Source organism: Carassius carassius, chromosome 21, assembly GCF_963082965.1.
Source record: "Carassius carassius chromosome 21, fCarCar2.1, whole genome shotgun sequence".
NCBI classification, from domain to species: domain Eukaryota; kingdom Metazoa; phylum Chordata; class Actinopteri; order Cypriniformes; family Cyprinidae; genus Carassius; species Carassius carassius.
In genome coordinates this window covers 25,858,997-25,878,523 of record NC_081775.1, presented here as the reverse complement: position 1 = coordinate 25,878,523, position 19,527 = coordinate 25,858,997, and the positions used below count along the sequence as shown (strand labels likewise).

At 35.3% G+C, this 19,527-nt stretch overlaps 1 protein-coding gene across 1 annotated transcript in view; it reads right to left on the bottom strand.

Moving 5' to 3' along the window:
* The window catches only part of LOC132098000 (fibrinogen C domain-containing protein 1-like), a 98,019-nt gene that overhangs the window by 43,994 nt on the left and 34,498 nt on the right, over nt 1-19,527 (bottom strand). The window contains exons 4-5 of the mRNA XM_059504067.1: nt 10,797-10,962; nt 10,379-10,515 (exon numbers count right to left, since the gene is read on the bottom strand). Coding sequence (XP_059360050.1) covers nt 10,379-10,515; nt 10,797-10,962 — 303 coding nt within the window. The remainder of the gene's footprint in view (nt 1-10,378; nt 10,516-10,796; nt 10,963-19,527) is intronic.

Genomic DNA, 19,527 nt, shown 5'->3' with positions numbered 1-19,527 from the left:
AAATAACTTTTAAACCTCTAGGGGGTCATGACACTCCATATAGTGTAACCACAGAATAAAAAGTTCCTGCATGGCATCCAAGCTGTACTTCCAGGCAGAGTAAAGCCAGCCATTCTTGTGCCATTGTCTTTTACTGTGAGAGTGTAAATTGATCCAAACACACAATACTGTCCAGAAAATACACTGACACTTCAAAGCGCCGGGCTCTCGGAGGCCAAAGAGCTATTTCATACCTAATCATGTCAGCCCTTAATCCGGGCTGGGCCTGTGCAGATAACACGCTTTGAAGTAAGGAGGTCCACTAACGGGAAAACTCGCAAGTCTGAAAAAAGGATTCCTTCATTCAGGCTCATACGTGCTTATTCCGCTTTGCTGCATGGTTCAAGTTTGTCAGGCTCAGCAGTGTCATCATTCAAATGCTCCTTTTTCCTCCAATTCAGACTGTTCTAAACAAAACTGCAGTTTAATTTCAGCCTTGTTTACACCAGGTATTACCATCAGTCATGGGTGATCTAATTACACTGGTCAACCAATCTAACATGCTTCTCAAACGTGTCTCCTGTGACCACTTGTGATCGGATTATGTCGTAGGGGAAGGTCTTTCTTTCCATGACTACATACATCATTGATGTCAGAATGTAATTGGTTTTTTTTTAAATAAATGGATACAATAATTCAGCAAGGATGCATTATTAAATTGATCAAAAGTAACTATAAGCACATTTACATTACATTTACAAAAAAATAAATGCCGTGGTTTTGAACTGTCCATAATCAAAGAATGAAAAAAAGAAAAAAATGACAGCATGACAGTTTCCACAAAACTATTAAGCAGCACATCTGTTTTCAACATTAATAAGACATTTTTATTCAGCACCAAATTAGAATTCCTAAATCCAAATTTTAATTGGGATCAGACTGTGATGCAATATGTCCCAGTTACCCTGATTTAAGTGTTTTTCCATTTCTGATCAGATTATAGAAGCTGGAACATTAATACGAGGTAGAAATGATGGCTAATAAATGGTTCAGACTTCATGAGCCAGACGTGCCTTCATTTCAAACTAATTTTCAGTTTAAAACTTCGGCAGTAAACATCTAATAAATAGCTGTAAGGTTGATAAACTCCAGGCATAATTTTCTAAATACACATTAATGGTGTTTAATATGCAGATTGTGTGGTTAAATCAGAGGAGAGTTGAGTCTCCATTAAAATCAATGGGACCATCTGCAACCCATCAGCGATTTTACACCCTCTAATGTGGTTCAAATTGAAGTGTGGCACTGGACATTCAGACTTCCAACACCAGAGAATCAATAAAAGGCAGTCGTGCCGTGAAGAATTGCACAGATAACATTTGTGACAAACTCTTGTTCCGTTTCCAGATGTGCACTGCTTAATACAGTACCACAAATAAATGCGTGCTATACTAAACCTCATATATAGCATAAAAATAGTATAAGCAGTGCAGCCGAGGAGTTTGATAAGCCTTAAATGTCTTCCCAGACTAAATATCTCAGGAGAAGGTCGTGTAGCGAATAGTGTATCTGTAAAGCGCAGTGAATGGGGCCAGAATTCAAGGGCTTACCCTCTAATTCTCAAGGTTAACATAAGCGTTCTCCTCTTATCTGGACCACATTAATCATTATATGAGTTGTGAGCTATATTAGGAGAATCATTGTGTGCTTGAACATATTCGCAGGGGTATAAAAGCAGATTTTTTTATTCTTTTTATGAATAAGAGCGGCAAATACAACTATTGGATTTATGTTGTATTAAGTTTTGTGAAAATCACATAAAAGGCCAGAATATTTATGTATAGTAATAATGGTTGAAAATATTTTGAAGTTATTTATATATATACATATATACATACATACATACATACATACATATATATATTATATATATATATATATATATATATATATATATATATATATATATATTGCAGATTCAGCACAAATGTCTCTGGATTATGAGCACTTATAGGCATGGTGTTTGGGTGTGCACATACTTTTTGGCCATTTTAGAAGCACATTAGTGGATGTAAAATCTCCGGTTGATTGCAGACGGTAACATTCATTTTAATGAACACTCGCTCTCTTCGGATTAACCCTCAAAATTTGCATATTAAACATCCTCAATATATAAAGTATTTACATACAGACAGATAGTTTTTAATAAATCAATTGTGTCAATGCTTCAGTGGCTCACTCATAAATAAAGCCAATTGTAGTATTCTTGAATGAATCTATGTTGTTGAACGAATCAGTTGATTCATTTCTCACCAGCTATTATTTTTAATTGCATCATTTTAAACAGTCACTGAAAAAATGGTTTGTATTTAACCCAGCATTTTTTAGAGTGTAAATACTGATTGCGCACCAATTTATGTTTCTGCTGGTGGATGCCCACACTATAAAGGTTGTGCTTCTGGCAACATTTAATTCAGGAGAGAAGATAAGGTTTGAGTGCACACATTGACCGATAGAGAGTGCTTCCGTTTTGTGTGAAAGTGAAGAGAATCCACCTGCGAGTGGAGAGATTTGTGCTTGTGCATTTGATGCGCTTTTGCATATAATGTGCTCTGGACATTTAAAACTAAAAACCTCCATAGAAGCTGCCTCAAACAAATTATTAAAATGAGAAGAAAGTAGGGTCTGAAAGCTGCAATCAATTTTTTTATTTGTAAAACGATTGTAGAATATTGTGTTTTTCCATGCGTGCTGCTCGACCATTTCCATATGTGGTACTCGAGCACTTGATGAGGTCCGCACTTATTCCGTTACGCCGTCCACGCAGTCATCAACAGCAAAACACCTCTCTATGATTATGTTACTTGGTTATTTTCACAGATAGAACATGATGGCTGAGCAAATGGGTTTTTCAGTGCCAGTCACTGTTTTAATTACATTTCTGTACTTAATACAGAAATTTTTAAAATGCAGGATGCAGCTTACATTTTGTGGGACGTGGGAAAAAGCTCCCAATTTCAGGACTGTGGTCACCCTAATTCATATTGATTTGCAAACGCAAATGCGCACGAACAAAAGAGGCGGACTTTATCGCATGAACCAATTACAGCCAAGTTGTGGCCTAATGGTTAAAGAGTCTGACTCATAACCCAAAGGCTGCGGTTTCAAGTTTGCCTCCTCTCATGTGACTTTCCTCCACTCATTCTTAATCCCCTCCAGCCACCACACACTTTAGGCGGTCTGTTAAAACTCAATGGGCTCAGGGAAGGCAAGAGAGATGTGGACACCCGCTGTAACTTTAACTGCTGCTGTCACTGTTGGATAATGTTTCTTTAGAAAATTAATGATTAATACACTTTTTGAAGTTATATTTGCGTCATTTTATTTTTGTACTACAATTTTTTTCTCATCCAATATTTTGAGGAGGCACTGCCTCCTTTGCCTCCTCGGAGGAAACACCCCTGATACATATGTATGAGCTCTATTTGTAATGTGTTGAAGAATGAATGGTGTCAGAGGCAAACACATCAACTGCAGAAAAAGTGAGTGTAAACTTAACAGAGCTGCAAATATGTCCTGAAGGGCTAAAGTGTTACAGAACAGATTAATTGAATACCAAAGGCTTTCCAGGAAATAACAACAAAGCAAGGCTTATTCACAAATATTATAAAACATCAGTCCCATTGGAAAACTGAAGAAAGGCAACAAATTGCACGGAAATTACGTGCTCTTTGAGAGTGGTCCATGTAATAACCTTAACTCAGAAAAAAGTTAAAATAAAATAAAAATACCAAAAGCATGCTGTCTGAGGCCTGAGGCCTGACAGCACGCACGTAAAGATTCACTTTACAGAAGAGGTAAATATTTCAACAGGGCCACCTCATGTGCCATCCTCTGGCAATCTATAATAGATAAAGCATTTCATTTCACCAGGCCGCTTTTAAAAAACAGGAAATTATACTACAGCAAATAATGCTTTTTCCAGAGTGTTGTGATTACACTTGAAATTTTCACAAAAAAGGACAGTGCCATTTTTCTTTCCCCTTTAAAACCAGGCTTATAATTCCAGCCTGTCTGTTATCAGGAGAAATCATTACTCTCTGCTAAGATCAATGCCAGAGAGAAACCCGTCTGCCGCTGTGGTGTGCGGCACCTGGCCATTTTGAAACAACCTAGGGGTAGCGCTAACTGCCTGAATATAAACAGAGCAACCTCAAGAATCGTTAGACCTCCAGACCTTTAGTGGTCATGCAAAATTCAAACCGTCAAGATGGAAAAAAAAAAAGAAAGATATGCTGAGACTTTTCCCCCTCTGGCAATAATGTTACTTTCAACTGTCATCACCTTTTAAGATCTGCCATTAAAAACAGACCCTATTTTTCCCCCCTGTCCACATCTCCAGACTTGCTTCTCAAGAGTTACAAGGGTCTTTAGAAAAAAAATAAAAAAGATTCATGAACCGCGCAGAAGTGCAGTGTGTATGCCTCAATAAAAAACAACTTTCGTCCAATATGCTGCCTCGAGTTCAAAAGAACAAAAAAATTAAATCTAACAACAGAAAATATCACTGTGTACACACACTCAAGTCATTTCAAAATAGGGTGGCCATATGTGCTGTTCATACGGGAAAGGTCTTGGCAATGATTTTTATATTGCCTAAAACATCCAAGTAGTTTGACCAATAACATGCAGGTATTGTATATAATCGACCAATTGGGGCACGTGAGAAGGGAGGTCTAGAGAACGCTCAAAATGATACAAGAACGCACACGTGTATGTTCATCCGTTGAACTAGAAGTGTAGCTGCTCACCAATCATTGAATAACACCAAAGTACCACGAGAGCGATTCAGAAGCATAAGTCAAAAACATCTCGTCAATGTCATACAACGATCGATCTGCACAGTGCAAAAAGCCAAAACCTGGATATTTTAGGCAATACAGAAATCCTGGCAAGGACGCTTCCCGTAAAAATGTCCCGTATGGTCACCCTATTTGAAAACCACATGAGAGGTCATGAGAAAGTTAGCCATGTCCGATTTGTGATTGAATAACTCTTTCGAATTAATTTGTTGATCCAGATCACAAACATCATTGGAATGATTCTTTTAATCATTGTGACTCAGTCAAAGTAGTTAACAGCTTACTGGAGAAAATTATCAATAAATAATGACTTAATCTTTATGTCTTCTGAATCATATGGCTTCAGGAGATAGCACACAAGATTTTTGGGAGACACTTTTATGGTGCTTTTGCAAGTTCTGACGATCCAGAACCCATTCAGTGTAATTGCATGGACTACAATACTAATTATATATACACTAGTCAAAATGTAAAATTTCTGTTTTGTGTTCCACATAACAAAAAAAAATGTTTTTTGAAGAACGTGGGGGTGAGTAAACAATGACAATTTTCATTTTAAAAGCAGCTTAAGAGTCTTGATTAAGATAAGGTAGGAAAAAAATTCTAAAACAACAGAAAAAAAACATCCGGAGCATTTTTAAAGCAACTCATTATGCATCCCAAAAAGCAAAACGTTTGAAAAAACACAGAGGAGGACAGCACTACTTATTAAAATGCCTCTGGGGACTCTGGTTTCCAATATTTGAGGCATTTTTATTTTTATTTTGCCTGGGAGTGCATTGTTATTTTTGACAAATAGTACTACGCTCCTGACGGAGGGGAAATATTACACAAAGAAACAAATCAATGCATTCAAGTGCAAAATAATCAGAATTTCTTGAAAATGTGCAGGGGGTACTTGTGGAGGAAACAGTATGCAACTTTCGGTGTTAAATGAGCTCTGAAGATCCAAATGTCAGCTGTGCCATCTGACAATGCCGAATGAGATCCATAGCTATTAGAAAACCAGCAGAGGTGAGGGGCTGATATATGGTTGGAATCAAAAAAAATCTGGTCCATTTTTTTAAAACAATATTGAAACTGAATGATTTTTTATGAGCTCCATTTATGGGTACTAGGTTATCTGTATGCGGACAAATGCTGCACTAAAATACTTTTGACAGTGTTTCCTACAGTGCTACTGTATTTACAGTGCAGTGGCAAAGAAATTACAATTGAGCTAAGTTGTGAGTTTTAACTTGCAATTTGAATCGACTGTGATGTGGGAGAAAGATCAGGTGCTATAAAATAACAACAACAAATTATTCTATTTGCTCATTTTCACTGGTTTAACACAACCATCAGTTTGTTTAAATGAATCTGTTATGACTAAAAGAATCAGCTCTAAATGTACGTATTATTAGTCTGAATCTGCATTACAGCTGTTTTGAAGATTATCACTGTTTAAATGGATAAACAGAAATTTTTAAACAGCATTTTTAAAATGCTTTTAAAATATTATTATGCTTTATAACTTTTTCAACATACCGAAATCATTCTGATATGCTAACAAATGTTCAAAAAAGTGATGCTGCTTAATGTACGTGTATTTTTTCCTCTTTGATTCTATGATGAATAGAAAATTCAAAAGAACAGCAATATTTAAAAAAAAATCAAAATATTTGAAACATTATAAACATCCTTACATTCACTTCAATCAATTTAATGCATCCTTGCTGAATAAAAGTACTAATTTCTTAAAAAAACAAAAACAAAAATGAACTGACAACAAACCTTTGAATGATACTTTACTGTTATCGGTTTGAATTATTCAGTAAGATGAATCATTAGTATACCATTACAAGGATGCATAAAGACAAGCCAGGTTACATGAGGTGACTCTGAACAGACTGTGTGTGTAAATTACCTATAGAAATTCCTTTAAAACGGTCATTGTATAATTCATAGTTCACCACAGTTCATTCAAATGAAAACAACAGGGCTCAGACAGGTGCTAGTTTTGCAAGCTGATGGAATGTGTGAGAACGTGAAGTTCATGTCACTTCACTCCTCTGTTTCCTCACTTCTGCACAGACATTAACATTCTATTCACAAGCTTCCAACAGTGGTTCACATCATACTGAGTCGTGTCACACTTTTCTTCCCAACCAGTATGCTGAGAGAAAGTCAATTGGGGTGAAGATTATGTAGTAGATTGTTTTAGACTGATAAAAACCTACAAACCGAAAGAAAGAAAGGGCCAGGACTGTGCTTTCTCTGCCTTTTTGCTGTTGGTCGATTTAACTGTGTGTTTAGGAAAGTGGTGTTTGGGAACGCTGTTTGGGGGAGGAATGCACCTGTGTGCTGATGGAGGTAGAACAGGGACATTTTTCCAGACGTGGCAGACAAGCACAGCTGCCTTCCAGATGTTTATACATCCGATTACTGTATAAATGATGTATCTGCTCCAATTAACCACAGTTTGCCAATGTCATTTGTAGTTTAAGAGGATTCTAGCTTTTTTCATCACCCCCATGTGCACTTTCTCCTCCTTTTTTATTTAAGTGAATGGATGATTCTTTTAAGCCAGTTCTTTAAAATGCATTTAAAAAAAAAAAAAAAAATCAATCAAAAACAGTCCTAAACATGGATTTTTATCAATGTTAATTCTGAATGAGTGATACTGATGAGCAAGATCTTTTAAATAATTTAGTTAAAAAGTTTCAAAAAATCAGTCTTGAATGAATTACTAGTCTGAATCAGCGTAAAGAAAACAGCAAATGGACGATTGGCTAAAAAGACTAAAAAATCAGTCTTAAACTTACAAAACATTGATTTGAATCACTGTAACAACTCAATGCAAAACATAGTATGCTTATGACCAATATATTTTAAATGGATTGGTTAAAAAAAGTGAAAAATCAGCTTTGAACAGTCTGAATCAGTGTAACAACTGTATTACAAACAAATGATTCTTCTGGGCCAGGTTTTGCATATGAGTTGGTAAAAAAGACTCAAAAATCACTCTCAAAATGCATGCAAATAATTGTCTGAATCGGAGTAATGACTCTCTATGAACAGATATTTCTTGTAAGCTTGTTCTTTGAAATAACTATGTATTCTAAATCCTCTGAATTCAAACAATAAGATATTTAATGACGCTTTCATTTTTGGTGCTTTTATTTATTTATTTATTTATTTATTTATTTGTGTGTTCCTTTCAGAGTTTGACACACGAAGCCACTATGAGCCATTGTTATACATAAAAAGCAACATAAAAAAATCTTCTTTTTTTTCTTCATTTTTGTTCAACAGAAATAAAAATGACACTATGTGGGTTTGGAATGACACGATGGTATGTAAATAATGACAGAATTTTTATTTCTGGCTGAACTATTCCTTTAATAAAACACCAGAGACCAAGCATTTGGAGAGATGGAGAGAGGACAGCTCATTCCACCGCTAACTGGGAATGTCCATGACAGAGATTGTGTGCATGTCCGAGCATGTGAAATTACACCCCCTCCCCCATCACCCGTCTCCGTGACCCGCCTGAACTCGGCCTGATCTACTCCGCTACCAGCAGAATAGCCCCACATCCTCATCAAAAACCGCTGGAGGCCGCAGATGATGAATAGAGGCGCTGGATCTATTAATTCCCTGTAACAGTTCCTTTCTGCCTCTTCAGATTCCCAGCGCTCCCGGCACACTTAACGGTGAAAGACGATGTGGTAAGCAAACGCTCTCGCTGCTGCAAAGCTGCTTTGACTGTAATCAGGGAATACAATATGTCACCCTTTTCAACACTATGTATGTAAGCCACTGAGAGCAAATATGAAAATACTTGTCCTGGCAGATTTATCGGAATGGAAGCGATTGTGTTTTTTGTGTTCTTAACACAAGGGCAACTCAGTACTGTGCCGTCCTGTCCTCTCTGCCTATACCAGTGACCTTAATGAAATACATTAAGAGGCTGATGACCATGAAGACGATGTGTCATCGAATATCTTTTTTCCTTTTTACTGCAGATGTCAGCCTGCCTCCTACTGTGTCTTTATCAGGATGCTCAAAGTCTTAGTTACACCATCTGCTATTTGAAATATCTCCTTTCATTGCAATAGCCTTGCATAGACAAAGACGGACTTACGGAAAGCTTGTATGTTCACCAAGTATTGTTCAAAGTATCTTCTCTGAGGACAGCGAGCAAATGAGGATATGGGGGTAATAGTGTTTTTTTCAGTTATTCATTATCAGATACGTTTCACATAGTCTAATCAGTTGGTTTTACAATAGCACTAAATTAAATTAAAACAAAGTGCTTTTCTGTTTCGTGTGCTTAGAGGATTGAAAATAATGAATACAAGATCTGAAGCCACTTGTTTATAAAGCAGTACCGCTACCTACCAACAAGCACAAAAAGTCATCCCTGAGAATTGATTAAACTATTTTTAAGGAAAAGGAACATGCTGTCTGAAAAGCATGACCTGGAAACATGCCACTTTGAAGCAATCAACGGTGTGCCACTGTAACTGCAATTTTACAAAGCGGACACTTTAATAATGGTGCTAGAAAAACGTTAAGTAAATAAGGTAAACAGTTGTATTTGTAGTGAGCAGCATTATCAAAACCTCATAGTACTGTATGAGGAATTTTACACAGTGTGCTATACAGGCAATAAATCATTGTTTACAAAAGATGCAGTGTGTGTGTATCGATCAATCGATCGGTTGAACGCATGAACGATAGATAGATAGATAGATAGATAGATAGATAGATAGATAGATAGATAGATAGATAGATAGATAGATAGATAGATAGATAGATAGATAGATAGATAGATAGATAGATAGATAGATAGAATGATCTAGTCTCCAAAAAATAAAGTTAAATCGAGACCTGGGACTTTAATGATAAGATTATTAAAAACAACTGAATAATCAGTCAGTGCAAACCCACCAAAAGTAAATAATTCACATTGTAGGCCAAAAAGCTGGAAGCACCTCTCTGTGACACATTTTAGAGCGCTCTACAGTTTTCTGCTTGTCAGACTTGTTAAATGCATATAAGCTCAGCATAAACGGCACAGCAGAATCTTTACCAACTGGCACTCTTCTATCACAGCATGATATATACTCTATTTATATCTTATCTTTCTTTTTATTCAAAAGACCATGAAATTAAAACTCTCCTGCGTGCATCGAATGTGAAGACAATGCTTTCGGTAAAGATAGTTTGCTCTGTCTATTCTGTATGCAGCTGCGGTAATGAACTGTACACTTGTGAAACATCGGTTTGAAGCGTGTTTGTGCATGTGAATGCGTTCATGCGTGTATCTGTGACCTGCTTACTAACGCGTGGGAGCGTACACTTAACAAGTCAATGCCTAATGGAGTGACTCATTACTAGTGATTTTTATTTCTACGTCTGTTTAGTCAATTCAGATATATAAAAAAAATAAAAAATAAAAAACCTCAGAGGTGACTGGATTCATCGTCCAAATTTCGCCCCGAGCTGCCGGTGTACTGTATGATGCTGACTTTGGGAATTGTGCAACTCACCGTCCATCCGCCCCCATCAGTAGTCATGTCACAGAAGACCTGGAAGCCTGCTGGGTAATGTGTGGGGAACACAGAGTAGATACCATCCTCTCTTTGCCCGCTGGCATAGATGTCACTGCAATCCCTGGGTCTGGAACCTGCCAGAAGAAACGACATGCCAGCATCATCAATCTACAGTACACGCCGAGCCATAAATGCATCTGTTTTTTGTTTTCTTTTGAGAAACCCGTTTGAGGTACGGAGTAAGAAAAGAAAGCTTCAGACTCCGAATCTGTCATCTCGCACCTGCTGTCTAAGCAGTGGCATGTCTCTTTCACACTGCTAGAAAGCTTATGAGGGAATAGGTGTGAAACCATTCTAGGATTCATTAGGGCTGGCTGGGGACTTGAGAATATGTGGCTAATGAGGTTTTTTTTACCTTCTCCACTGGCGCAGCCCTTGGGCCGGACACTGCGCACCGGAGCCCTCTGCAGATCTGCCTTGAGACGGCTCTTGATGTTTCCGGTTTCCTTCTGCATAGAGCTGAGTGCATCGCTCACAGAGTTCACCACTTTCACCATGTTGATCTGGCTTTCCGACAGCAGCTGGAGAGAGAAAGCATGAGAAAGTTAGAAGGACAGAGGAACACATGATTCATTTCTTTTACTTAAGACTTACATACTAGCATGTTTGAATCAGTCAGACGATTCCATTAGAACACTAAAGCCACAGTACAACGTGAGTCAAAATATTCACTTTGCAATAGGGCTGTGTAAATAATCGAATGTGATGAACATGTGCATCTGTGATTAGTAGTAAATCTCCATCACGTGCTTTCAGATGGAGCGGCATTTAACATACAGAGCCATAGTTCACTGACAAGCTACGCAAGTATATCGCGTTCATTATCGGCGATGTGTCGCCTGCGATAATGAATACTATATTGCGGGATGCACGCAATCGTCGCAATCGATTATTTGCATAGCCCTTTGCATAGCCTGCAAACATATATATATATATATATATATATATATACACACACACACACATGCATATACATTCATTTATTTATAAATATATATTTATAATTTAGAAAATAGAAATGGGTTTGCCCAATTTTAGTTATAATGTATTTTATTTATAGTTTAATCTTTAAATAGTTTTTTATTAAAACAAAAATCACTACTTTTAATTAAAATATTGTATTTCAAACATTAAAATATGAAATCAAAATGTTATTTTAAAATTACTATAATACTATATATAAACATATTTTAATGCTTATAATGTTTTTAATAAAAAAACATACATTTAACATTTACTCTACAAATACTTAAATTAAACCAAATAATGTGTGTGTGTGTGTGTGTGTGTGTGTGTGTTTGTGTGTGTATATATATATATATATATATATATATATATATATATACACACACACACACACACACAAACACACACATCGCTGCATACACAAACACATCTACCGTTAAACATTTTTTTAAGAATTACAATTTGTGTTCATAAGTCCCTTATGCTCACCAAGGCTGAATTTGTTTGATTATAAAAAAAATACATTAACCACAGCAAAATTATTAAATATTGCAATTTAAAAGAATTGTTTTCTGTATGAATATATTTCAAAATATAATCTATTCCTGTGATGCAAAGATGAATTTTCAGCATCATTACTTTCCTTCAGAAATCATTCTAATATGCTGATTTGCTGCTCAAGAAACATTTCTAATTATCAAACTGCTGAAAAAAGTTTTTGTGCTAAAATCATGTTGCTTCATACCTGGTTTGGACATGATTTCTTTGGCATTTCTGTGCGGTTATAACAGAGCTTTGGTTGACTTTGGCCTTTCCTAAAAGCCTGGCTTAAACAATAACAACAATGGAGTCTCTGTATCAGCGTGTGGTCCCCGGCACTGCATTAAAGTAACAGGTGCACTATGCTGCAAAACACTGATAGTGCTTCAGTTTAGCGGGCTCACGGCCAGCGGCTCTGGAAACCACTCGGTTTGAGTTTCCCAGACAGCTCTCTTTATTGCCTGCATCAGCAAAGCCATTCAGGTCACCTCAATGGGGGAAAAAAAACGTGATTCTGAGGGAGGCAAACTGTGCGCCTTTCTCCAAGGACAGATCTTCGTGTCTCACATCAAACATCATGAATCAAAGTGGCACTTGAGGATGTAGGAAGCTCAGTTGGCGATTAGCAAAAATTAGCCCTAAAGTAAAGCTTGTTTCCTATGACACATGAAAGCGTAAAGCTGTCCTTTGGGGTGTGAACGAGCATCGAGTTCTTTGAGAGTGTGTCGTTAACAAGTCTGCATGTCTGCATATGTCGCTGTGTCACACTGCAAGCTAAGTGTGAGCTGGTGTGTGTGAACTCGCTTGAAGTTGATGACGGCTGACACACTGAGCGGATGGTCAGGACATTGGCACTCGCAGCTCTCAAACGCTGCCATAGCAACACGTCTTTTATTACGAGGCCATCCAGCATCAAAAGAAAAACATCACATGTATGAAAAAACATAATGTCCCTAAAAGTACAATGCACTCCATGATATAACCTCTTACTAAACCCATTTGTCGAATGGCTCGAACCTCTTGGCATACACTCGACAGAACGCAAGACCTCAGTCACCACATACTACTCTAAACATTGCCTCTCTTTCATTAAAGCACACAGCAGGAAACTACAAATTAAAAGATCCAGGCCTTCAAAACTCACCTTGAACTATCAATTTCAATGGCTGTGTTTGGAACAGAATACATTGTTTACTGCATACATATATTTGTTAACAAAGAGTATGTCGGTATGTCAACAGTAGCCATTATTTCATGATGAATGTTTACATGCATATTCAAAATATTTGAGAATTAGTCAGAATTTGTTCATTTTTGTAAACATCAATATTCCCTTTTCTCAAAAATGTAAACCGTTTGGCATTTGCCTGTATTTATCAGAATTTGAGCGCAGGTAAGCACCTAATTTTGAATATTGAATTATTTTTTATTATTTGTGTATTTGTATGAATTATTATTAACATGGAAATTAAATAATAATAATAATAATAACAATTATTATTATTGTGGTTGTTTATTTTATCTTATTTTGTGTTATTATTATTAATTTTATTGTTATTTATTTAATTTTTCTTTGAATATTCACATGTCCAAACAAAGGTAAATTTGTGTTCTTTTAAATACTGAAACTTATTATTGAAGTAAAACTATTGAAGTTATAGTAATTATTAGTTATTTATATAAGTTTATACGTTATATAAATAAGTCACACACACACATATATATATGTTATAAAATTAAATAATAAAAATATATTTATTTTTATTTTTGATTTAGATTTTTTTTTAAAGAACGATCACTTTTACAAGTGCATGTCCAAAGAGACAATTTTGGGTGATTTTAGATACAGACAGAAAAATAAAATATGGTAAAAAAATGTATGAAAAATATGTTCTTTATTTTAATAATTATTAATGAGCATATTATGGATTTTCAAAATAATAACAACAACAATTATAATAAATTAGTTGTATTATCATTTGAATATCCACAGAAACAGAACTTTAATTTTTATCTGTGCATGTGAAATCAAAGATAATTTCAGAAGATTTTAGATACAGACAGTTAAAAAGTCAAGCTACTGAAGAAACACATTTTTGCAGCAAGGATGACACTTAAACATTTCATAAATGTAAAAACCAAGGTCATCCTGCTCTTGTTTTATTGTTAAAGACATGAATGAGTATAAATGAGTTATGTCCAAGTACTACTCAAAATTTCAGTAAAATATACTGCAAAAATGCATCCTCCAGAAGAAAAATGGAGGAAATGCATGTCCTCATGCATGTCCTCAGTATATTTAGATCATGCTGATTACATTTACACTAGAAAATTCAATTAAATTTTAAACGGAAAATTATATACAGTACATCTAAATAACATTAACACCACATGACCTCCTCACATTGCATCTGTTAACATCTGGGACATAAAACCCATTTTGCATTTTTAATCAAATTTTGTGTAAAAATGTCTTACAGTTTGGTCATCCAATCAAATAATGAGTCAATAATGAGATATATTATTATTATATCTTGATTGTATATTACACTGTAATTGGAAGATCAAGTCAACCGCAAGTCATTGTGGGAAGTCATATTTCATGCCGTTTATAAGGCAAACGTTGTAGGTTATGCAGGTATTTTATGTGAATATACCTGTATATCTGTACTGTATATTGCAGAAACAGCAAGAGTAATAAGTTAGTAAGCTATTACCGGCCACATGAGCACCTACTGACTGCACATATCCCCGAGGTTTGCATACGTCCATTGCTCTAAAACCAAGTTAAGAGATGATGAAGCAAACTGAACTGAGGTTAAGAGTCTCATGCCAAAACATTTTAGCAGATAAAGAGACACAGATAGCCTCTCTTTTAAATAAGTGCTGCCTGGCCCATTTGTCATATCCAGGCTGGACCAGGACATCGATGGCATAAACATTATTTAAAAGAAATCTGCTTCCTGTTTGAGGGGCTTCCATTAATCAAAGACATATTCCAACATGCTTCCTCCGCAAGACTTTGTATCATCAATAACCTCGCCAACAGAGTATGCATCCAAGTTTGGAACACAGCTCTCAGTTTTGGAAATGACTGATTATAGATCAAAGGCAAAAGATTAATAAGCACAATCAAACAGGAGGAGACCAAAGGGAAAAATTGTGCTGCTTGCTGACATATCAAAACTTTCTTAGTATGCAAATGACTGAAACACAAGATTCTCAATCTTTCTTATAGTTTGTGCTTTCATTTTAAATTCTCTGGTTCTATAGCTTTCAGATAATGCTGCTGTTAAGTTATTTCAGGCTTAATTTAATAGCGAAGTCAACATGTACCTATAAATTATAATATAAAATAGCCAAAAAAAAAAAATGTGGACATCTTTGAAAATATAAGTTACGCTTAAAATGTATTATGTCATTGTCATATGTATATTATGGTTTAGTTATTTTGTTATCTAATGCAATACATGTTTATGTGTGAGATTAGTGTTCAAACAATAGTACAAATACTGTACTCAAAAATGTACAAATAAATAAATAAATAAATAAAATAATACATATATAAATAAAATATGAATGTATAAAATATAATCCAGATTATAGTTAGAAATTGTAGTATTTAGAATTAAAGGTCATCGGGAAAAGAAACAGAGAAATGCAAAAATAATAATAATAATAATAATAATAATAATAATATTATATATATATATATATATATATATATATATATATATATATATATATATATATATATATATATATATATATATATAAAACATAACAATAATTTTCCATAATCTACTCTGTCACTAAAATTCTTTTGAAAGAGAGTGAAGGCATAATTAAATAATCAAATAATTAACAACAATGTCATTGTCAAGGCATAACAACAATCACAAAAAGTTAAGTCTAAACTGATCGTTCATTCTAGACACCATCCTAGCGTTTTACGGCAGACGACAGATGCGGTTTTGCCAGGAGAAAAGGGAAAGTGTCAGCATGCATTAATTTCAAAGTCTAGCTGACAGATGAGTCAACATTTTCTTCTTCCACCCACCTTCCAAAGCAAAGGGCAAAAGAAAGTGGTCTCTTTGCCAAAAGTTTATCACAAATAAAGAAAGGCTGCAAGCTTCTCTCTTCACAGAGCAATCTCCCCAGGCAATCGCACTAATGAGTCTACACTCATAATTAACAAGAGAGTTTTAATAAGGTCCTGTAGAAGGACTAATAAGTTCTCCTGCAAGACCAAATGGGGTTTAAAAAAAGACTGTCAGAGGGTACCTGCCCTTTACAAAATCCAGGTTTCATGACACACTGAACATTGGTGTTAAGATGCTGTTAAAGTGGAATAGTGAGATGCAAACTACTTTCCCAAATGCATGTTACTGATCTCCTGCCATCTCAGATGTGTTGCCAACTCTGCCGCCGTGGCAGTGACCTAGTTGTGAGCGCTCAGGTCTTAACGAGCAGAGGGAGATGGCAGGTACTTGTGCTTTATACCGGAAACGAATTATATTCCATGAAAGTTAACAACATGCAGCAATTTAAAAATGACGATTTAATTTAGCTTGAGCTGACTTTGCAAAAGAAATTCACAGGTTAAAGTTTGATTAATCACTGTATTTAATAGCTCATACTCTTTAAAAAAATTATATCTATCAGTATCTATGGTATAAGAACCTATAAAGAAATAGTCCACACAAAAACATAAATCTATTCACTCTCAGGCCATCCAAGATGTAGATGTAGTTTGTTTCTTCATGGGAACAGATTTGGAGAAATTGTGCATTGTATCACTTGCTCACTAATGGATCCTCTGCAGTGAATGGGTGCAAACAGCTGATACATCATAACATGACATCAAAACATCATAATAATCCACACGTAATTCAAACCACTCTAGTCCATCAATTTATGTCTTGTGAAATTAAAACTGCATCTTAATAAATAAATCCACCATTAGGATGTTTTAGCTTTAAACTGTCAATTCTGGCTAAAATACAAGTCCATAATCCATAACAATTCCTCCAGTAAAAGATCACATCAGAATGAACTGCTTCCGCTTGTAAATGGTGCTTGATCTGTGAATATTTCTCTCCTGATTCAGATGAGATGGCTTGTTCAATAGAGAAAGCAGTATTATGGAAGCAATGGTTTTAAGCAACGTGATCTCATGAGAATACGTGTGTATTTTTACGTTAAATGTGGTTCTACCACACGTACATTTACTTACGTTTTCATGCACATAAAAACGTACAACTTAGACGTATTTATAGCAGTAAAAATTACAAATACTTACGTGTTAGCAGCTAAAAAAACGTAAATAATCTAACGTAAAGTGTGAATTTATATGAATTCCCATGTATTAATATTAAAATCGTGGCTTTAATGATTTAAATCTGTTGTATTTCATTGTCATATCAATAAATGTTTTTACTGGATTTATTGAAAGCAGTTTACTCATCTACTTAATAGGAAATAACATTTCTGTGCATGCTGCAAACCATAGATACACAAAAGCACAGCATACAATTACAAATCACATCCATTTTATTTGTTTGCTGTACTCCATATCTTTAGAATCCAGATGTTTGCAAGGAACATATCCATATCAATCGATCTTCATCTTCATTCTCAGCAACAGCGTCCGTCACAGTCAAAGCCCGCGCGCGTTATGATTCGAATTTGAAAATAGCGCCAGTGCGCCACAGGAACGTTACAACATGGTTTACGGCACTAATATCGGACTCTCATTGGTTCTCACATAATTCGTCACAGATTGCAACATGTCGTTTTTCAGTTGATAGACATTTGAAATCAGTACTGCTACTGCGCCAGTGCGCCTTCACGGAGAGAAGACAGATTCATAATTTCACGGATTAATAAATTAAATTCTGCTCTGTACCCTATAAAAACTATTACCTCCAGAGAGGACTGCGACTGGAACTCATTATCATTTGAACTACTTTTGGTACCACTTTTGATATTTTTTCGCAAAAAATAAAGACATATTTAATTATGTTTGTTTGTCTGTTATTTGTTTATTTATAACAGTAACGTTATGTAGTTTTAAGAAATGGTTATGGGTAGGTTTAGGGGTAGGTGTAAGATTAACGTTAGTGGCTCAAAATAACGTTTTAATGTTATATTTTTACTAAAATTGTGTTTTATTATGTTTTATTCTTTTAACATTCTGTATAAAATGGGTAGGTTTAGGTTCGGGTGAGGTATAGGGATCTTACATTTATCAAAAAAAAAATTATAAAAAAATAAAAAAATAAAAATTATAAAATTTTAATACATAAATATTAAAAAAAATTAATCCGATACGCATTGAAAAGCAGCTTCATGAACAAATTTCTATGGATAACTGACTGGTCAGAAAACACGTTCTATCTGTACGTATTTGAGGTAGTTTTTACGTAAATTTCGATACGTATCGAACCTGTAATTACGTCCAGATAATACGTAAATGACACTGTAAATACGTAAAGGCACATACGTATTGGACAGTTTTAATTTACGTCTAAATATGTACGTTTTGATTGTGAGATCAGGCTGTTTTAAGTTAAAAACATATTTTCAATTTACAAGACATTAACTGATCAGATGGAGTCAAGTGAATTATTTATGGATTATTATGATGTTTTTAATCAGCTGTTTAGACTCTTATTCTGATGGCACCCATTTACTGCAGAAGATCCACTGGTGAGCAAGTGATATAATTCTAAATTTCTCCAAATCTGTTCCAGTGAAGAAACAAAGTCATCTACATCTTGGATGGCCTGATGGTAAGTAAATTTGTGTTCTTTTAACATCCGTGGGACCTTTTCATTGCATTAAAGATTATTTTCAGTGGAAAAAGTTTATTTAGATTTTTTAAATGTTCACATTAAAAATAGTTATTTCAAAAGCTGCTCACTAACGCGTTCTTTGGGGAACAAAAAAGAGCAGGTTCTCCAATTAAACTGCTGTGAAAATAACTTTTTTTAAGAGTGTACGCAATGGGGTTCAACAATGAGAAAGCTATGCTTTTGGCCCTCACTGTATAACACATTTTGTGGAAGTTATGCTATAAAAGTGGCATATTTACTCCAATGCGTCACCATGCTCCCCGTGTTCTAGTTTCTCGGGAGCACTGAGGTGGGATAATGACTAAGGAAGGCTGGATTCAGCCAACCTCATTAATGATCCAGGGCTTCTGCAGAGTCAGATTGCTAACACCTTGGGATCCACAAAATAAACCTTTATCCATCCTTCAAAGACACCCTGAGGATAGATTTACTTAGCATTTCTGCAATTCCATTGTCACTGGAAGAAATAAGCCTTCTAACGATCAAAGGTCGAACATGGGATTTTTGCACCACTAGTGGTAAAAACTGGAATTGCAAAAATAAAGAGATTCCAAATACCCCAACCAGCCACTTTTCAGCAGCCCTGGTTCCGGACAAAAAATTGTACATTAATTTTTTACATCTAAGCCATGGACTCGCTGGATGAAACAAACTGCAAGATCTGATAACTCATAAACAACACAAAAATAATGTTGTTTTAGGATTAGATAAATTAATAATTCC